This window comes from Leishmania mexicana, chromosome 14 (assembly GCF_000234665.1).
Source record: "Leishmania mexicana MHOM/GT/2001/U1103 complete genome, chromosome 14".
Classification (NCBI taxonomy): Eukaryota; Euglenozoa; class Kinetoplastea; order Trypanosomatida; family Trypanosomatidae; genus Leishmania; species Leishmania mexicana.
Genome location: NC_018318.1, coordinates 542,742 through 563,647, shown reverse-complemented (window position 1 = coordinate 563,647; position 20,906 = coordinate 542,742). Strand labels below are relative to the sequence as shown.

General features: G+C 59.8%; 6 protein-coding genes and 1 pseudogene across 6 annotated transcripts, besides 1 other annotated feature; all 7 read right to left on the bottom strand.

The window, feature by feature from the left end:
- Positions 1–860: 860 nt before the first annotated feature.
- Positions 861–2,441, bottom strand: LMXM_14_1360 (myo-inositol-1-phosphate synthase; the record flags this gene model as incomplete). The annotated part of the gene is made up of 1 exon (XM_003873462.1): positions 861–2,441. The coding sequence occupies one exon, from the start codon at positions 2,439–2,441 to the stop codon at positions 861–863; it is 1,581 nt and encodes a 526-aa protein (XP_003873511.1).
- Positions 2,442–2,957: 516 nt separating this feature from the next.
- Positions 2,958–3,753, bottom strand: LMXM_14_1355 (annotated as a pseudogene).
- Positions 2,958–3,753: a sequence feature.
- A 1,187-nt stretch (positions 3,754–4,940) lies between these two features.
- LMXM_14_1350 (conserved hypothetical protein) lies at positions 4,941–6,815 on the bottom strand (the record flags this gene model as incomplete). The annotated part of the gene is made up of 1 exon (XM_003873461.1): positions 4,941–6,815. The coding sequence occupies one exon, from the start codon at positions 6,813–6,815 to the stop codon at positions 4,941–4,943; it is 1,875 nt and encodes a 624-aa protein (XP_003873510.1).
- Positions 6,816–8,150: 1,335 nt separating this feature from the next.
- Positions 8,151–9,395, bottom strand: LMXM_14_1340 (putative delta-6 fatty acid desaturase; the record flags this gene model as incomplete). The annotated part of the gene is made up of 1 exon (XM_003873460.1): positions 8,151–9,395. The coding sequence occupies one exon, from the start codon at positions 9,393–9,395 to the stop codon at positions 8,151–8,153; it is 1,245 nt and encodes a 414-aa protein (XP_003873509.1).
- A 2,091-nt stretch (positions 9,396–11,486) lies between these two features.
- Positions 11,487–13,196, bottom strand: LMXM_14_1330 (conserved hypothetical protein; the record flags this gene model as incomplete). The annotated part of the gene is made up of 1 exon (XM_003873459.1): positions 11,487–13,196. One exon carries the CDS (start codon positions 13,194–13,196, stop codon positions 11,487–11,489), a length of 1,710 nt encoding a protein of 569 aa, XP_003873508.1.
- Positions 13,197–15,623: 2,427 nt separating this feature from the next.
- On the bottom strand, positions 15,624–17,021 carry LMXM_14_1320 (putative serine hydroxymethyltransferase; the record flags this gene model as incomplete). Its single annotated transcript, XM_003873458.1, has 1 exon — positions 15,624–17,021. The coding sequence occupies one exon, from the start codon at positions 17,019–17,021 to the stop codon at positions 15,624–15,626; it is 1,398 nt and encodes a 465-aa protein (XP_003873507.1).
- Positions 17,022–18,696: 1,675 nt separating this feature from the next.
- LMXM_14_1311 (conserved hypothetical protein) lies at positions 18,697–19,788 on the bottom strand (the record flags this gene model as incomplete). Its single annotated transcript, XM_003873457.1, has 1 exon — positions 18,697–19,788. One exon carries the CDS (start codon positions 19,786–19,788, stop codon positions 18,697–18,699), a length of 1,092 nt encoding a protein of 363 aa, XP_003873506.1.
- Between the last annotated feature and the right edge of the window lie 1,118 nt (positions 19,789–20,906).

Here is a 20,906-nt window from a genome sequence, read left to right as displayed (position 1 = left end):
GCGGTGTCGCGCTATCGGCTAACAGGGCCGTGGTTTGCTGATCGCGTGGGCGGCGACTAGTGCCTTACGTGGTCGTGAATAGAGATACACCCCGTACAAACGAAAAGTCCGTTGCTGTACCTCGACGCGCCACAGGCACACACCTGTCAAGCAGCTCGCACCCAGCTCGATCCTCACATGTGAAACGATTTGCGAGACAGAAGACATGACCACAAACTTCATCGTCAACGAGCTCAACGCTCGAGGGCGTTTCAGCGCGAGGTACGGAAACATAATGCGAACGCAGAGGCCCTCACCGGCGCAGAAGCCGAGCGCGTGCTCATTTTCTTCAGTCACATGCAGGCGCACATTTATAGCGAGAGGCGAGGAAAATAAAAAAGCATGGAGAGAAATAACATAAAACTGGGCGAGCCAGAGCCAATGTTATCATATGGCAATGTACGCCGATTCAGGGGCAGCGGGCATAGCTGCCACATAGAACGCACGCATGGGGCTGCGTCTCGGATCGCATTCACCACCCGTGGCCGCCGCCGTCTTCGGTGTGGAAAAGTACGGGATCGGGTTGGGGAACGGAGAGTCGCTGCGCCAGCTGTGACCCCGTCCACCCTCCCACGCTGCGCCGCACACATACGTATACACATACACAGGTGCAGCGGCGCGAAATCGCACCGGCTCAGCTGCAGAGCCCGTGAACGTATATGTGTGTGTGTGGGTGTGGGAGGGCGGCGGGCGGTGGTGGGTCGCACAAGAACTGTTCCGTGTCGAAAAGACAAGGGGTTGTCAAGGGAGTAGGGGGTGCTGGAAATACGTATATATATATATATATATGGTCGACGAGAGGGCTTTTTCGGGTAACGGGGTCACTTGCCGTTGACGTGCTCCTCGCGCATGAAGGGGACGCGGCACTCGAGCAGCATGTTGCTGTCGGCCGGCAGCCCAATCATGGCACGCAGCAAGTTCTCGATGGCCGCCCTCTGGCGATTGAGCGCGTTAACGACCGGCGTGCCCTCGGGCACGGCGGGCGCCTTCAGCAGGTAGGACAGGATGGACAGCACCGTTTCCATGTGCTCGAAGGACACTGGTGACGGCGCCTTCAGCTCGTCGCTGGCGCAGATCGTAACGCGCTCCATGAGCTCGGTGAGCACGATAAGGTCAATGATGAGCGGCGCTGCAAGCAGCGAGTCCTCGCAGGTGTTGTGCAACACGACTGTCTGCTGGCCGCCCATGAAGATGGAGAAGGTGTACTCGTCTAGTGCGCGCTTGCTGTCCCCGACGTAGGGAATATACTTGATGACGATACAGTGGTCTGGCTTTCTCGCGCCTTCGGGGAAGAGCACCGAGTTGGACTTGATCATGTCGTCCACCACGTTGCTCTTGGTAATCTCCTTCGAGCAGAACTGCTTGTGGCTGGACAGGTTGTAGCCATCGTTGTTGCCGAGGTGGTTGTAGCTGGCGATGCATTCGGGCTTGATGCCGGCGCCGACAAAGAACTCCACCAGGGCGCTCTTCATCTTCGTCTGACCGCTCTTGAAGTCGTCACCGCCGACAAAGACCTTCGCCTCGCGCGCCATCTCCACCAGCCCTGGGCACAGTGTGTTCTGCGGCGCGCCGTTGATGAAGCTGCACTTCTCAAGAACGGCCGCCATCGCGTACAGCGTGGATGGCGCCAACTCCGACTCGTTGCGCTTCACCGCCGCCAGCAGGTTCTCGGCCGTGTCGTGGACGCCGTCGCGGTGCTCGCTGAAGCGCTCCGTATTGGCAGTCCACAGCACAATCACCTTGTCCAGCTTGTTTGCCTCCTTGAAGTCGCGGATGTCCTTGCGCACGCGGCCCACTGCGTCCCAGCGGTCCTGCGTGTCGATCACATTGTTCGCGCGATCCTTCTGGTTCGCCGCGACGAAGTCAATATCGAAGATGGCCGGCAGCGGGCACAACTTGCTCATGTGACAGTAGAGCGCGTCCTGTACCTGCACGTCCAGAACGGCAGCGCGCCGCATCGCGTCGCCGAGGTTCATGTTGTTGCAGTCCCACCCGCCGATAACCAGGTCGTCGGGCGACACCATCGGCACCACGTCCTTGAGCGGAACGAAGACCTCGTCCATGTCGCGCGTCATGCCCAAGTTGATGGTGCTGGCCTGAGTAATGGAGCCAAAGTAGTTGGCCGACTGCATGCCGTGCCGCGTGCGCCACTTCAGACCCAGCTTGTTCGCAAGGATACCCGCCGTCACTGTCGTGCCGTTGTTGCCGCCCCAGCCGACCAGCATCACGCCCACGCGCGGCACGTGGCGCTCCGTGCGGAACAGCAGTCGGTGACTCACCGGCTCCACCGACACCGTGCCGTCTGAGTTACGTCTCACGCGCGTCGTGGCATAGTCATACAGTGACTCGATCGCTTCAGAGGTGTAATGGACCTTGTCACTCTTCACGTGCACTGCCGGCATCTTGTAGTCGTGGTGATGGAGGAGGAAGTCTGTGTGTCTGTGGGGGGGGAACAGGGAAAGGGATCGAAGAGTGTGTGGGGGTTACTGCAGAGGCGGGAGGATGGAGTAGAAACTGGTGTGCGTGCTTGCGTGTAATCGGGTGTGGCACTGCCGATGGGCGTGCGTGGAGCAGTTCGGGAAGAGAGAGTACACAGGGGATGGGATTGCACGAGAGAGACAGAGGGGAGGGGAGGATGTCAGATGGGCTGGCAGTGCGCCACCGCCAAACTGCTCGCACGCGTGCCTGGGGTAGAGGCACGAGGCAGGAGAGGGGAAAGAGGGGTCGTGCTCGCTGTTGGTGGGTGCAGCTGAGCTCTCTACTTCCTCTCCGCGTGGACCAGCGCGCTCGTCTCGTAGCACGTCGCTCACTTTGGAGAATGACTCACCCAGAAAACCGGGAGCAGCGCGGAGCGGCGACGCGGGTCCGCACAGCCACAGCGTGTCGCTATGGGAGATTCGAGTGAAACGGAGAGGGAATCAAAGCCGAAGCGGCCAACAGAAGCAGTCGCGTGTGATGACGGCAGAGGGGACGGGCGGGAAATGGTGGGAGATCCACGACAGGGCCGCGCTGCCAGCGCATGCGCCAGCAAGCTCTGCGCACGGCGCTCGCGCTCCGCGTCGCTGGCCGTCAAGCCATCCCGCCCCCTGCTGACGGCGATTAAACTCTTTCTTTACATCGTGGCCCTCCACAGCGATGTGGTCGCAGATGCGCGCCGACGGGATCAACAGGAAGCTCAGCGGCTTCGTCACCGACTCCAGAAGGAAAATGACCGAGAACAGGCAGCATTCCCAGGGCGTCCACGTTGCACGTGCCGACGCCTTTCGACACGATCGGCTACACCTTCTCCAACAGGATCGAGACCGTCGTGTACGCCGTGCTCGCACCAAGGCTTCCGCTGCCGGCGACGATGGCGCGGACCATGCTCCCCGAGCCGCGCAACAACAGCAGCACCATCGTCACGCAGGCAAGGCAGGAGAACGCCTCGTACACGATGACGTAGCCCGTGGTGTACATGGCGTGGTCACGGGTGACGACGGTGAGGTTCTAGCGATGGACAATGACCGGTGCGAGGATGGCCACAATGACAGTGAACCGGTAGCTGTGCTTGGAGAAGATGTACAAGAAGGCTCCCACGCCTGCAAAACCGGCAAGGCTGCCGATGATAGACGCAATGGTGCTGTAGAGGACGCATGTGAAGTGCGGGTCCCCTTCGGGCACCAGCCCGCCTCAGCTGTGCAGAAGCTGTTCACCGCACCGGGTATCGGAATGTACTAGAGCATGTCGCAGAAGAGAAAGCAGGTGGTCTTGGCAGCCGCAAGGCTGCAGGTCCAGAAGGCTGCTGCGTAGCACGATAGTGCCACCAGGTTTTTCCGAGGTCCTTGTCCAAAATACAGCCAGCACCGAGAGCGGCCGTGCGCTTAGCACCCACTCTCTTACAGGACTCGGCGAAGAGCGCAATGCGCCTCGTCCACAGAGGCGCAGAACACATGCGCACGCTGTGCGAGTGCAGTGGTGCGGAATCCTGCTGGAAGGTCAGTCATGGCGGTGGATCTGCTGCTGCTCAGCGTCGGCTGCGCCTCAGCTTCTAGAGGCGTCAGTCTGTTTGAAGAGGTCCACTGCGCCGTCCTTCACAAGGGCGACAACATAGCGGCGTGCCACGGGGCACGAGTACCTTTTCAGGAGCGCCGGAGTGAAGGGGCTCTACACGTGGGAGGAGAGCAAGTGTGGTAACGAGGTGCATTGCTGGGGCGCGACAAACCGCAGCGTCGCACATGGACGAGCTCAGCCGAGTGGAAGACCGAGCGAGCGGTGTGTTGGCGTCTGTGGCATCGTGTGTGCGCGCATCTACGCGGAACACCGCAAGATCGTCGATGAGAGGTCGTTCAATGTGGGCAGCCGGTCCAGGTGAGCGATGGGTGAAGAGATGGGAGAAGAGGGGGCATGTGTGCAGACAGCAGGGGTGGGGGAGGAACCGCTGATACAGGTGGAGTACCACCAACGGTGCAAATGTGAACGCAACCTGCAGCAAAAGGCGGTGGGGACAGCATGAACCTCGTCGTCCTTGAATGCCATTACGCGCAGGAAAGCTGATGATCCGCACAAGCGGTAGACCGGCGCAGCTCTGATTACACGCTTGCGGTAAAGGCTTAGCGCTGTAGACACCTCTGAACAGGCGCGCTGCGCCGCTGCGTTCTTTAGTACAAGATGGATGAGTCCGACATAGCGAGAGACACACACAGACAGCTGCCTACCGCCATGGCGGCGGCAAGTCGGCGTCTGTGTCGAGGTTGGCACGGCTCTGCGGTGGAGGGCGGAGCGAAAAACCACAAGCGCAGCCAGGAGCCTCGGAATGGCAGCAGTCGCAAGCGGCAACATCACGGTTGCCCCTCTCTCCGTGGAAAACACAACAACGGCCACAAGCACCCCCTGTCCGTTTTTCGTTTGTTGGGCGCCTCCCTCTACATGGAGTCCCACACCATGCCCTCACCGCCTTGCGCGACCTCTTCGCGGCTGCCCCACAGCGGCGCCGAGCTCGTCAGGTCCGCCTGTGCCTGGCGAATATACCTCTGGTGAAGTGAGAAGACGCCGTCGGGTGTGATGACGCTCTCGGATGTTGTGCGGATGACCGAGTCGGCAGTGTCCTCCGGCGACGTCAGCGACGGTCCTTCGGGCAGCTCCGCGCTGCTCGAGGTGACAAAGTGGTTCAGCAGGTCCACGGAATCGAGGCCGCACGGCAGCAACGCATGCGGGTGCATTCGTGCAGAGCAGACGCGCAGAACGTCGCTCGGCACCGACGCGTTGGGGTCCTCGCCATTGTACAGCACGTACGCAATATACGCCCACAGGCCCTTGTAGAAGGGATTCACAAGTGCCGAGTTGGCGTATTCGCCCTCGGCGCCTGCGGTCGTCATGGACACGCGCGAACACACCGCCGCCAGAGCAGCTCTGTGGTAGATGGCGTACTGACGGACCAGCTGCGACACCAAGCCCAGCAGCGACTGCCGGGAGTTCCGCATGGCGAGGCGCAGCCCGACCGGGATGCCGAGACGCTCGAGCAGCACCTCGTTTTCAGCGGTGCCGCTTTCCGTCAGCCCCAGCGCTCGCGAGGCACGGTCGAGGTTCTCGATCTTGGTGCACACAATGACGCTGCGCATCGTGCACACCGTACCGGCAGAGGCGGGCACACGAAACTGAGTGCTGTTCACCTTGTCCATGTTCGCTGCCGGGTCCTTGAAGAGAACGTCGGGCATGCTTTCCTTAGTGAAGGAAGAGGAAGAAACGGCCGCTGTAACTCCTGCAGTGCCGCTGCCGCTGCTGCTGCTGCCACTCGCCAAGTTCGTGCGCACAGCGCGCAGCTTCTGCTCCTCAGCTAACCAGTACTCCTGCTGCGCCGCGGCGAGCTGCATGCGGCGCACCTCGTCATGGTTCGGTGCGTGCGTACGCAATAGGTTGGCTACATAGCTCTCTAGCGTCGAGTAGCAGTAATCCAGCTGTTGGCGAATCGTCGACACATCACTGGCATCGACCACCATGAGCACAAGCGCCGACTCGACGTAGTCGAGTGTGGGCAGAGCCATTGACAAGGCGCCGGCGTTGTCACAACAGAAAAATTCTGTCGTGCGGCGCACCGTCCCACCAAGAGGAGTCATCAGGAACCCAGTAGATGCGCGCTGAGTCGCAGACGCAGAGTCGCCGCCAGAAGCACCGCCACCGTGCGCAACTCGCGTCGGCACGCGCTGAACCACGTAGTCATAGCACACACCCGATCCGTGGGACAGTGGGTTCGCCCGGTCCTGCGGACCCACCGCCGTGCACCGCTGGAGCGCCCCACCGCTCGAGTAGGCGCCTGGCATGTCACATCCGCCGACGTGCTGGTTGGAGAAGATGACTGCATCCTCGTCGTCGTCGGAGCTTGGATGGTAGAGTGGCTGCCGGTCGTTGTCCGCCGCGACGGCGTCGCGCTCGTGGCCGCTGTCAGCGGCATCATCGCTGCCGGCATACTGCGCCTCCGCTGCAAAGCACAGTCGTCGGCAGAGAGTGCGCTTGCCGCTGAGCGGGCGCCCGAGTAAGATGACACGACGCGACGTGCGCTGTGACGGCATCGACTCCGGGGCCGGAAGGTCGAGCACTGCCCACAGAGCAGCGGGGTCTAACTCCACCGCCTCCATGTCATTGGCTGCGTACTGAGAAGCAACAGGCACTGGTGCCTTGAAGCTGCGTGGCGGCGCTGGTGACGCGGTCGAGCTTGCCGTCACGCCAACACCGCTGCCATCCTCCTGGGCAAGTGCATGCGACGAGGACCCTGCGGGCTTCTGCGAGCTTGGGACGGGCATTGGCAACGGTGATTCTACCAAGCGCCAACTTCTAAGCAGTAGTGTAAGAACCAAGGAAGAGCTGTCGGGAATCCACGCTGAGGTGACTGTTCCTTTCGCAGAGCGTGAGTGGAGAAGGAAACGGATCAGTCGGCACCGGCTGGTGGACTGCGACCTTTTACACCCACGCGCGGGAGAGCGAGAGAGGCAGAGAACAGGTGGAGCGGGTGTGCTGCAGCGCACCCAACGGCAGAAAGAGGAAAAAGACAAAAGAAGTGCAAGGGCGTGGTTAGTAGCCGCACGGAACACATCAGAAGAGTGTACACGCACGCGCGAGCGCAGCGATGTTCCTGCGCGCAATGGCAACGAGAAGAAACACAGAGACAACTGGAGAGAGGGGGAGAGGCAGCAAGTTTACCACAAACGCTCCACATGACGTGTACAGCTGCATTACACAAGGGAGAAGCAGAGGGCGCATATCCGCTTTGTCTGCGTCCTCTGCCGTCGCCTCCCTGCTGCTCGGCTGACCCCCTCCCCCACCCAAAAAAAAAAAAAATATCTGTGAGGGATGTGTGAAGTGTGGCAAAGGGCACGGCGCGCCGTCTTCGTCGTGTCAGAGGGAATCGTGGGCAACAGACGGAGGCAACGAAAGACAGGAGGGTTTTTGAGGGGAGTCCCGGGTTGCATCCATGGATAAAGCGGTGATTCGTTGTGTGTACAACGACTGCGGTGATGCGCGCCCCCCTCACAAGCGCACATCACTGCCCGCTTTCCATAGTACGCTGCTGCACCTTTTCTATTTAGTTATATATATATATATAGTTTTCCGTACGTGCATTTGCGAAAAATAACGAAGCCCGTCTCCTCCATACTTAAGTGCGCCACCGCACGTCTCTCATGAGACAACCGGGCGCACCCGCACAACACGACGCCCGCAGCTCTCATCTTCACGTTAACGCACATGGGATTGTGGTACGAGCTATACGTACGCATGCATATAAATACACATATATATATACATATATTTATATATTTATTTATCAGTATACGTACGTATCTGCGTGCACGAATCTTAGGAAGGAATATGAAGAACCCACTGAAGAACCAAAAACAGGATCAGCAAAAAGTGTGCGGTGATCTCCCGAGAGCAGGCAAGACGAGGGGTCGGCGTTTGACGGCGGTCTTGTGGCTCGTGAAGGGGCGGGATGGGGTGCTGCAGGAGTAGCCTGCGCAGGTGAGAGCAACTGGAGCCCACGCCAAGCAGACACTATTGTGATAAATCCTCTCGTCTTCCCTCGCTGACGGCCTCAGTAACATCTCCTTACGTAACAGCGACATGTGCCGTATGAGTCCCAACTAGGCGCTCTTCTGCTTCTCCTGACCACGTCCGTACTGCTCCATGTGGCGGAGCGTGCTCATCACGTTCTCCTGAATCGTGCGGTAGTGGGTGTAGGTGAAGCCACGCTCCTCGCAGAACTCGCGCACAATCGGCGCCAGGTAGGCGTAGTAACCATGGTGCACCCGTGGGAATAGGTGGTGCTCAATCTGGAAGTTGAGACCGCCGTTTATCTGACCCCACCACCAGCCACCAAAGTTGCAGCTCGTCTCCGCCTGGCAAGCGACGAAGTCCTGCCCGTCACTTGTGCCGACCTTCTTGGCGCCGTCGAAGTTATGCGACAAGAGAAAAAAGTAGGCGAGGTAGAAGCCGCCAAACGTGTACTGCAGCATGCAGTTCATCACACCGTCGCAGAAGCTCGTCGCGTGCAGGAAGTTGCACAGGAGACGGTACGGGATGATGGAGAGCATGCACAGGCTCACGCCCCACTGTGTCTTGATAAGACGCTGCTTCTCACTAGGGCCCTTGGCGAGGAAGATGATGTTGAAGAGCACGTGCACCGGACCGAAGACGGCCTCGAGAAGGAAGATGTAGAGCTGCTGAAAGCAGTAAACCAGCCTGGCCGGGATGCCGCTGTGCAGGCGGAGCAGCGGTATTTCGAGGTCGGCATCACGCTCCGGCTCATTAGTGTAGATGTGGTGAACGTAGTCGTGGTTCACAATCCAGCTGATACTGCTACCACCCAGCAGATCCTGCGAGAGCCCCATAATGCGGTTAACGTGCCAGTCGCGGTTCAGTGCCCCGTGGTTGGCGTCGTGCTGAACGTTCAGGCCGACCATGGCCATGGAAAGAGACTGGAGAACGGTCAGCAAGTACGCGCGGCGGTAGAACAGGGAGTAGAGATCGAGGCCGAGCATCACCATTAGCCAGATGGCCGCCTTCAGGTAGTAGTGCCACGGAGCAAAACCCTTGGTTGGTGCAATAATCGGCTGAATCCTCTTGCACAGCTCCAGGTAACTGTCGTAGCTCGGCTGCTGGCGTTGCTCGATTAGGCTGTCGGGGTGCACTTGGTCCTTTGGCACCTGGTACTTTTCGTAGAGCGTGTGGGGGAAGCGCCGGCGGTGGTAGGTAAGGAAGATCGCCGTGCACTCGCGGCCGTTGCAGAGGCGCACCATCATCGCACCGCCAGGGTGCATCAGCGCCACCTTCTCAGTGTCGTAGTAGATGCCGTCGATAGACAGCACATCCTTCTTGAGCTTGGACATGGCTTCGAGAGTGGATAGATGACAGTGGGAATACTGATTCGTTGTTAATTCGTTTTTTTATTCCGTGTGTTGCGCCTACATGTATATTCCTATCTGCATGTGCGTGTGCGTGCATGCACGTATCGCAGCAGGCCGCGCCCGTGTACTTCGAGGCTGTAAATTCTTATGCGAGTCGGTGTCCGCAAGGGCGTTGGTGTCGGCGTTCGGGTGTCACTCGTCGCGGCGATGGGGAGGGTTGGGTGGGTTATGTGAAGAGGGGAATAATAGTAAGGAAAACGAAGACAAGTGTGCCGACTGTACGGCCCCGACCGAATCCAACAACAGACGCGAGCGCCGGCGTACAGAGCCTTATGAAACAGGGAACAGCAAAAGTGTGCGTCGTTGCACGATGCCCGTCCAAGGAGAAGCACACCGGACAAGAGGCAAACGCGTTGGCGGACGTCTGTGCGTGAGCGCGTGACTGGGGAATGTGCACGCGATGGTGAGAGTTGTTGGGTGAGTCGGGAGGAGTCACAGGCCTTGAAGACACGCCCAGAACAGAACGAAACAGGAACGTTAAAAGCCAGAAACCACTCCTCCCACCCCAAGACAAGAGAAAAGGGGATAGAGAGAGACGGCTGTGCGTTGTGACTTGACTCCCACGACGAGGTGCGTGAGTGCAGGACAGAGACACACACGGGGAAGAGGGGAGCGCAAGACAAGCGCACAGCGACGACGAAGACGCAAAGATATGTTAAGAAGAGGAGCGGGGGAGAGGAGGAAGAGCAGACCTCTGTTGCAGTCCAACAGAAAAAGGCACACGCGGTGTGTGTGTGTGTGTGGGTGGGTGTCTGTGTGTGATGCACCGCGGTGGTGAATTCCTGAGACACGCAGATGGGAGGAGGAGTAGGGGGAGGAAAGAATGAGATTGGCAGACGTGCAGAGACATCAACGACACAGCAAAGTGGAGGAGGGCTTCGCGTGCGCCCGTGTGCGTGCAGCCACGTGTGGCAATCCCCTCAAGCGACGGGCGCGAAATAAGCCTCGAGGCACCGACGAAGATGGCACACAAGAGAACAAAAAAAGAAAGGCACGCGCACACCTTCCTCCCCCCCCCCCGCGCATAGGTTTACGTATATGCGTGTCTATGGGTAGGCGTGAGTGTGCATGCGCCAACCTTCCCGTGCAGAGAAGGTTTCCAGTAAGGACAAGCACGACTCTCTCTCTTACGAACGTCCATGGCTACGCGAGAGAGAAGGGGTGTGTGTTGTTATCACATCCTGCAACCCGCGGTGACGCGCTGGATCATGCTCTTCAGCTCGGTTACTCCTGTGGTTGTTGGTGGATATCTGTTCTCACTGTACACATACAGTTCAAAAACAGCCTCCGAACGGCGGTAGAAAATAGACGGGTGGTGGTGGTGGTGGTGGTGGCTACCAGCGGCGCCTTCGAGGAAGTCAGGTACACGTCAACGCATATATATATCTCACTCCGAACGAAAAGCTAACGTTTTGCCGTCTGGCCGCCTTCACATGTGTGACTTTGGTCAACCGTGATCGCACTCTCGGCTCCCTCATCCCTTGCCGTATTCGCCTTGCCCTCGAGCCTGCGCACACACACACACACACACCTCCTCCCCGCTTTATCAGGCTGACGCATGCATTGGCATGGCGACAGTGGACGGGGCAGCGGACGTCGAGGCTGAGAGAAAGAACAGTGGCAGTTCAAGGAGGCGAGAACAGCAGACACGCGTAGGCAACGCACCCACAACTGCAGAGGGAATCGTGACACATCTGGTGTCGCACCCCTTACTACACCCCGAACACCTGCGAGAGCCCACAAAACGTTGGTAGTGAAGACAAGGATCGACTGAGAATGACGCGACGTAGCGGCGCCCAGCGTGCCATCGCGTTCGCCATTGCGTATAAGGCCGTGTAGCATGACAACCAGCAGTGAGGTACGCACGCATGCCCGCAAGCCAAGACGACGCGTAGTTCGATGACACGTGACGAGCAAAATAAGGCAACAGCGTATCAAGATGCGTGTGCGGAGGGGGAGGCGAAGGGAGATGAGCGCCTCGTCAAGCATGTACATGTGCAAACGCCGCAACGGCTAATTCTCACGATTGAAAAAGAAGAACTGCTGATGACCGCCGCCGTCGCGCTGCTGATGGAAGCCGCCGGGGAAACCACCAGGAAAGCCACCAGGGAAGCCACCAGGGAAGCCACCAGGGAAGCCACCAGGGAAGCCGCCGGCAAAGTGGCTACCAAAAAACGGCTCGCCCCGCTGCCCAGCTGGCTGGTTCACATCCTCGCCATTGTCGTACCGGGCACGCTTTTCCTCGTCCAGCAGAACCTCTTTAGCCTCGTTCACGTCACGGAACATCCTCTCCTGCTTCTCGCGCTCCCTGTCCGTCATGTCCTTCGAGCGCAGCTGGTCTGGGTGACTTGACTTGGCTAGCTTGCGGTATGCACGTCGAATGTCCTGCGCTGACGCTGTCTTCTTGAGACCCAAAATCTTGTAGTAGTCCTTGCGGGTGCCAGTGCGCTTTAGCTTTTCGATCTTCACTCGCATCTCTTCCACCTTGCCGTCGTGCTGTCGCAGCTCGCGCGCCTTCTGCAGCGCTGCCTCTGCTGCGGCTATGTTGTCGTCGAGCAGGTGCAGCTCTGCCAGGCGGATGTATGCATCAAAGACGGTAGGACTGTTCGCGCCGTCGTAGCGGTCCACGAGCGCCTGGCACACACGAATGCCCTCGTCTGTGTTGCGCAAATTCACCAGCGCCTCACAGTGCCACGCCGCCAGCTGCTCTTCGTACGGCGCGTGCGGCTCCGCTGCGCGGGCCTCGGCGATTAGCTGAACTACAGCCTCAAATTTCTTGTCCTGCAACCTCTTCTCTATGTTCTTTATCATGCGCTGCTGCTGACGGATCAGCTTGTGCAGACTTGCACACGGGGCGTACTCGGGATCGAGGTTGAGGCAGCGACGCAGCTCCGACATGGACTGGTCCAGCGCGCCGAGCCCGCGCAGGGCTTGCGCGTTGAGGGCGATGGCGTCGAGGTTCTGTGGGCTGCGCTGTGTGACGTACTTGAGCTCCTGCGTGGCGGCGATGTTATCTTCAGCTGCCAGAGCACAGGCGGCACGGCGCAGACGAAGTTCTACGCTGTCCATCGAAAACTCGAGAATGATTTTCGCGAGCAGGTCGACGCATTCCCTGTACTTGCGCATGAGTACTGCGTCGTTGGAGGCCGCATTGTATGTCCCCACAGGCTGCGACCACAAATCCGACAACGCCGTCCAACGTGTCGTGTAGTGCTCGAGACGGCGCACCTTCTCTGACATCTGATGTGACTTATCGGGCTTGTTTAGCGCTTTATAGACGCGAACCAGGTGCTTCCCATCACGATGCGCGTCCACGAGATTTCCCAGCTGCGTGTTCAGCGACATGCGCAGCGCCAATCCCTGCGGATGATCCTTGTGGATCGTCAGGAGCGTGTTCAGGTCGTCCAGCGCTGTCGCCCGCTCCCTCATCATCGAGTACAGCTCTGCGCGACTGTACAGCGCACGTTCACTCTTGGGCCATCGAGTGAGGACAGCGGTATACTTTGAGAGCGCCTCCCCATAGTGTGCGCGCCCCTGGCCTAGTGCCTTATCCCCTGCAGCTAGCAAGAGACGGAGCGTATCATCGTCCGCCTCGACTCCGTAGACTGCTGAAGGGCCACCAATGCACATCACAACGAGTAGGCTGCACAGAAGTGCCGTGTGCGCTGCCCGGATGTAGCGCCAGCGACAGCTTCTAATACGGTTGCTGCTACGGAGCATCATAAACACCTGCGAGACACCCTAAGGAACGCAATGGAGAACAGCACAGAAAGGAAATCAGAACCGTCCGAGTGCGTGCGGCGCTACGAAGTCCGATGAGACTTCCCCGCACGGAGAGCGGTGGTCAACGTGCAGCAAGAGAGGGGATGCAGATCTGCACGAGCACGAGAACCATCAACGGTGAGGCGCAGTGCCACACAGCAGCTCGCAAGGGCACCACAGATCAGGTGAGCACACACACGCACATATATTGCATAGAGGAGAAGAGGGAAGGACAGAGGGTGATGTAAGGGGAGTACACGCTAGCACTGCACTAACTACGTTCGGCATGACAGAGAAAACGCATGCAAGCACAACAAGCCGCCATTATCGTGCTTCTCAGCCATTCCCGCAGCGCCATCGGCAACCCGATGACGATGCAGTGTGACGGGCAGGAAGGGGCGCACGTCAGTGTGTGGCATCCAGGGTCCACTACCCACATGCTGTGTGGGGGTAGGCCAGGCAGCCCCCGCCGCCCCTTACCCCTGCCAATGCCGAGCCGCCGCTTCCGGTGGTGACGGGGTCAGGCGCCGACAGCGTAGGGTGCGGTGAGGTCCTGGATGGCGCCGCGTCGGAGCGGCCCGTCACGGTGGGCACGTCTGCGCCATCCGTGCGGCGGGCAGAGTGCCGGCGTGACTGGAAGGCATCTGACCGGGCCCCCACACGGCCCGCTGGTGGTGAGGCGCCTGGGCCACCCCGAGGAGGACGCGCCACGTGGTGGCCGGCACAATGGGGTGCGGTGGGAGTGGGGGAGCGGCTGTGAGGGGACATGCGAGGCGTGTAGTGCGTAGAGGGTGACGCAGGGACCGTGCTCAGGTGACCGAGTCGGCGCACTGCTGGAGCCTGCGCCCTTCGCTGCTTCGCACCACGCGATGGGGGGGAGCCTGTGACGGCGCGGGGGAGGGACGTCGAGCAGAGTTTGAGCACGTGCTGCACGGTTGCAAGTGGATAGGTTCAAATATCAACCAATTGAAGGCGGCATCGGGAGCTCATGGGCGTCGAATCCGCAAACCTCTCTCGGTTGGTAGCAACACATCTCGCCTTCCGCACTATCATCAGCGAGTTGAGGAGAGCGAAGTGCGTCTGCTCTCCGTTTTACTTTGCCAGTGTCTACATATTCTTGCGGTAAAGACGACTTCCCCCTCCATGCCTGCTGTCGCCGTAAAGGGCAGAAGGATCGCCGGGCTGTGTCTGTGCGAGACATGTGTGCGCGTATGGAAAGGTGTCTTCCACCTCCGCCTGTCTGCGTGAATGGGTAAATAAACCTCCGCAGACGTTGACAGTGGCGTTAGCAGGAGGCACGGCCCTTGTAGTCTGAGGAGAGAGGGGGAAAGGATGGAGAGAGAAGGGCTTCGGTGGACCTCCGCCGCCACCTCATCTATTCAGGATGGGCTTTTTCTCTCTCTGACCCGTCGTCCGTCACCCTCCGTCTGACCGCTGCACACACACACACACGCACACCGGCAGACAGACGGAGACACAAAAAAGGATAACGATAAATAGAGGGTGACCGTATATATAAATATATGTGTGTGCGTGGAGGCACAACGGAGAAGATGTAGTGATCCTGTGACAGACACGCGCACAGGTGGAGCAAGCGGGATTTCGGTGTAGAACGAGAGACTCGAGGGAGGGAGAGGGGCGAAAGGATGTGCTTGCACAGCTCACCTCAAGAGCCAGGTTATCGTTCAACTGTATTACCACAAGAGATTCTTAACCTGCGCGCATCGCTCCTCACTTTGTTTACCTCGCTGTGTATCTTCGCCCTCTTCACTCCTCCTCCTCGCACTGCATCACCCTTCCCGGCGCGAAGTCTGTCTCAGCCGCTGTCTGTCACCCTCTAGACATGGGTATACGCTGCGTGTGCGGGTGTGCGCGAGTACGCCTGACACGACTCACCAACCGCTTGACTCCTGAACTCAACGAGTGAAAAACAAAAACGAGCCGACGCAAAAGAAAACAAAACGTTCGGGCGAATAGTGTGTGCAGCGACGTGGTGTTGGACACCTAGCGTGTGGCGCAGGAACGGTGGTGGAAGTGGCCGTGCAGAATCACAAGGGGTATCCGGGGCTATGGAGAGATGGCGAAGTCGACGCGCGCGCCACAAGAGGATGCAACCGCACATCCCCCGCCACGTGGCTCGTTACCAACGGAACGTTTGTGGCGACGTTACATCTTGTCGAAGCAGAGCGAAATAAACCGGCGGTTTTGCAGCCGCACTCATCACTACCGATGCAGCCCCGCCCGCTCGCTCTACCATGCTCGACCCCCTCCCGTCTGCCCACTCCTCCCGCTCGCTTAGCAGACAGTGCATATGCGGCACACGTCTAAACACGTACACCACCACGAGTGCAGATCACAGACCTTCTCAAAGTTTCTTTCAGGGCTCCGTCAATGTTCTCCGGGCAGACTGTCCTTGTACTTGATTCGCTCCACATCAAAGGAGGGCATCGCAAAGGTGGTCGCGAAGGCCTCCACATCCGTGCGGAGGGCGGCCACGCCGGCGTGCGTCTGCAGCGCCTCGACAAAGTCGCTCAGCTTCACCGTGTTCATCCCTGCCTGGATTTGCTTGGCCAGCACGATGGCGCGGTCGAGGAACTCGGCGACGGTGATCATGTCTGCTTCCACCATGCCGCGAGAAGTCAGCGCCAGAGTGCCAATGCGAATGCCGCCAGGCGTCATGGCACTCTTGTCGCCAGGGATAGTGTTCTTGTTGACCGAGATGGAGACGGCGTCGAGTAGCTTCTCCATCTTGCTACCGGTCAGCCCGTGCACCCGCACATTCCACAGCAGCAGGTGGTTGTCTGTGCCACCAGAAACGAACACGTGGCCCTTGGAGCTTAGCGCGGCTGCCAATGCGCGGGCGTTGCTCTGCACTTGCACGGCGTATGCCTTCCACTCCTGGCTGCACACCTCCCGCATCTGTGTGGCGATAGCGGCGATTTGGTGCTCGTGCGGGCCGCCCTGGCAGCCAGGGAAGACTGCCTGATTGATGCGACTCTCGTGGTCCGTGGGGTTGCCCTGGCGATCCTTTTTGCGATAGAAGATCATGCCAGCACGCGGCCCGCGCAGGGACTTGTGAGTCGTCGTCGTCACCACATCTGCATACGGGAACGGTGACTTTAGCACGCCACCGGCGATTAGACCGGCCGTGTGGGCCATGTCCATGAACAGAAGACTGCCCACCTCGTCGCAGATGTGACGGAATCGCTCGTAGTCGAAGTCACGCGCGTACGCCGAGGCACCTGCGATGATCATCTTAGGTCGAAACACCAGCGCGACGGACTCGAGAGCGTCGTAGCCGATCAGGCCGTCCTCCTTGACATGGTATGGAAAGGACTCGAAGTAGATAGACGTCGCGCTCACCTTCTTCTTCGGCGTGTAGAAGCCATGGGTGAGGTGGCCGCCGCTGGGCAGGTCAAGGCCCATGATGCGGCTGTGCGGCTCCAGCAGACCCGTGTAGACGGCGAAGTTTGCCGGTGACCCACTGTAGGGCTGCACATTGACCCCCCACTCTTCCGGGTCGAGGCTGAAGGCGGACAGGGCACGCTTCTTGGCGAGGTTTTCGACCATGTCGACGAATGCAGTGCCACCGTAGTAGCGGTTGCCAGGCTCACCCTCAGCGTACTTGTTCGTCAGGGTAGAACCGAGGCACTCCAGCACCGCCTTGGACGTCAGGTTCTCCGAGGCAATCATCTCCAAGCCGCGGAACTGACGGCTCATCTCAAGCTCGATCATGTTCGCCAGCTCCGGGTCCTGCTCAGCCAGGGTGGGGATGAGCGACGCCATCTCTGAGAGGTGATGCGAAACGATGGGGAGGGGGAGGGGTGGAGACGAGGCCGTCGAGTCGATCGTTCACGTAGAGGAGCAGGACGAGGAACACACGCGAGCAGGAGGCGATACCAACGGTGAGAGGCCGAAGACGGACGAAGACGAGGTGGTTTGGCTGCAAGGCAGTAAGAGCAGAGGCAGACCAAGAGAGAGCGGGAGAGTTAGAGACTGCTAAAGACTCGGGTGCGCCGGCCTGAGTGTTCTGTCGCGTGTCTGTCTCTCTCTCTGGGTGTACGCGGCGAGGAAACGAAGACGGGACGCAGTGATGTCAGATATCTATGAAGGGATCAAATCACAAAAGCCCCGAGTTTATACCAATGTGCACGTACCCATGCGTACGTGGATGTGCGGGCACGTGTTCCACCATCACCATCCCAACAACCACAACCAAAACGAACAGAAGACATGAACGTAGAAAGAGGCGGAGATGTGCATAACGTTAGACGAGGCAGCCGGAGGGAGAGGTCGGCGATGGTGCCGAGCGTGTGCGCCGCCCACTAGACTTCTCAAGTCCGACAATCCGAGTAGATTTTCTGTTCCGCGTCCCTACATTCGTCTTTACGTGCACCGGGGCGGCCGTGCAGCACGTGCTCAAACTCTGCTCGACGTCCCTCCCCCGCGCCGTCACAGGCTCCCCCCCCCATCGCGTGGTGCGAAGCAGCGAAGGGCGCAGGCTCCAGCAGTGCGCCGACTCGGTCACCTGAGCACGGTCCCTGCGTCACCCTCTACGCACTACACGCCTCGCATGTCCCCTCACAGCCGCTCCCCCACTCCCACCGCACCCCATTGTGCCGGCCGCCACGTGGCGCGTCCTCCTCGGGGTGGCCCAGGCGCCTCACCACCAGCGGGCCGTGTGGGGGCCCGGTCAGATGCCTTCCAGTCACGCCGGCACTCTGCCCGCCGCACGGATGGCGCAGACGTGCCCACCGTGACGGGCCGCTCCGACGCGGCGCCATCCAGGACCTCGCCGCACCCTACGCTATCGGCGCCTGACCCCGTCACCACCGGAAGCGGCGGCTCGGCATTGGCAGGGGTAAGGGGCGGCGGGGGCTGCCTGGCCTACCCCCACACAGCATGTGGGTAGTGGACCCTGGATGCCACACACTGACGTGCGCCCCTTCCTCCCCCTCACACACACAGACGCACTGCGTCATCGGGAGATCAGAATATCAAAAGCGAGCGAAGAACGCACGGTAAAGCGCGCGCACACGATCAGTTGGCAGCGGTCGATGGTTTCAACTCCAGTGCTGTCCACCGAGAAGTCAACGATCACGCAGGAGGGAAGGTGACGCAAAGGTAGGCGAAAAGCGTATGGCACCAGGGTATCCATGCACGATTCGTTCTCATCTTCGCTGGTTGGTGTGGAGGTGCCGCTCATGGACGGAGAGGCGAGGGCCCATGAAGCCGCCGGAGCAAGAGAGGGTGCGTAGGTTTCTGCCCGAGAGGGAGGCAAGAAGACACGATTAAAGGTGCAGAATACCAAAGTAGGAGCGAGAGCCATGTGCTCTCCGTATCACGACGGGATCTGGTCGCGCAAGGAGGTGGTGGAAGATGGGAAGACGGCACAAACACACGCCTTCCTCTCTCTCTGTGTGCAGTATCTGTCGTCTTTCCCGCCCCATTCTCTCCCCCTTCACGCAGCGGGGGCCAGCAGGTCCTCCTCACGCAGCTCCAGCGCGTCCGAGTCGTAGAGGCCAGTCGGGTAGAAAGCCACCGCGAACACAGGTCGACCAGCCGGTGTGGCAGGCGACACCTCCTTCGCGAGACTCTCCGCCGCCTTGAAGGCCTCCGTGACGCTGTCGAAGCGCACCCACACGCGCAACTGCTCCCGCCGGACCTCCTCGGCAGACGGCACTTGGGTCTCCACGCTGGTCTGTGAACGTGAGCGTGCGAGGGCTGCGGTGACGACATCCTCGGCATACACACGTGCGGCCATGCTACGCACAAATCCGAACCGGCGGCATAGCTGTTGCACCTGCGTCAGCACCGGTGCGCACAGGGACGACTCCGCCGAGGACAAGGTAGACGCCTCTGCGATGGCGGCTTCACTCCACCCCAGCACGGGGCTATCATGAAGGAAGCGCAGGAGAAGCGTAGAGCTCGGCTTTCCTTGGACAGCAGACCGTGTGCTGGTGCGCAGCAGCATGCCTGGGAGGGATGGGTCGGCCGCGGCCATGACATACCCACCCGCCGCAAGGGAGGAGCGCTGGAACATGAGCGGAGCAGACGGTGCTGCTTCGGCGGCGAACGACGACGACGATGTTTTTTGAGACGACGTTGGCGATGTCGGGCCGTCTGGTTGCAACACAGCGTCACCAGCGTCAGCGGAGACCGACACACCTGTCACCGCCTTTGACTTCGCCGCCAACGCTTTGAGTTTGTCGAGGCGACTGCTGATGCGAGATCGGGCATCGCTTCCCTCGAGCTTGCGCTTCTTGTGCTCCACCTCGAGGGCCTCCTTCTCCATCATCACCGCCCGCTGGATGCCGAGGGCAGCACTCTCCTTGATACGGTGCTGGTGAAGTTCCTCTGCCGAAAGGCCCAGCAGTGGCGCGCTCGCAGATGCCATGGGCGGTGCGACGTGCGACGACGCAGACAGCGCCGAGGCGAGCGCGTTCGGCTGCCGCTGCTTCTGTGCGGCCGCCGCCTCCTCGCGTTGGCGCCGGCGGACATACGACGTAAAGACGACGTCGCGGTAGTGGTTGGGTAGCGCCGGATTGTACATCGGACTCAAGAGGGAAGCAGGAATGGGACACACGCCGGTGTGGGTGCGTGCGTTCGTGTGGCTCTTAGTACGTGCGGGAAGGCGGATGAGCAGAGGCACAGGTGAGGTGGAAAGGCCCTCAGACAGTGGAGAGATGATCCAGCAGCAGGTGGAAGAGAGCTGAGGCGGAGAGGGAGGAGAGGCGGCGGCACAATAAGGCCCTGGCCTACGCCAAAGACCAACACCCCCGTCCCCCGCTTTCTTCGCCCTCTGACGCTTGCGTTGACTAGAAGATCGTGAGTACAGACTCTCAAAGGGATGTCAGCCCGCCCATGTCGTCCCGTCCATGTCAGTCCGTCCGTGTGGATCCGAGTGTTGGCCCGCACGCACGCACACCACATCACGTGTGGGTTCTCTTTTCCTTCTTGCTCACGTTGCGGCACTACTTCCTAGAAGCTTTTCTTTCCCTCTCGCGCACCGGCTGTTGTCACCGCATACAGTGGCACGACATCACAACAACAGGGCCGACAAGAACGCAAAGCTACCCCGCAGACGGCGAGGACACGGCACACGATGGTGAACACGCACATACGTCAGAGAAACAACACACATACACACACCACAGAAAGGAACGTGCAGAGGGAGGGGGATGCGACAAAGCACCCATCACCATCACTACGATCATCGCCGTCTCTCACTCCACGTAATCCTCTCGATACATATATCTACATATATATATGTGTGTGTTGTCTGTGCTGTGTGGACGTATATGTGAATCCATAATTCGCACATGAACAGAGAAGGCACCCGCCACGGCATCACCAATACGGCGTCACAACAAGAAAAGAGGAAGCGGGACGCGCGTGCTCATGTCGGTGATGGTGCGCAGAATGGTGCGGTACCGCATAAACACAAAAGAAACAGAAACCGATGCAGCCAAGTAGACGTTGACTTCCACGTGCACCGGGGCGGCCGTGCAGTACGCGCTCAAACTCTGCTCGACGTCCCTCCCCCGCGCCGTCACAGGCTCCCCCCCCCATCGCGTGGTGCGAAGCAGCGAAGGGCGCAGGCTCCAGCAGTGCGCCGACTCGGTCACCTGAGCACGGTCCCTGCGTCACCCTCTACGCACTACACGCCTC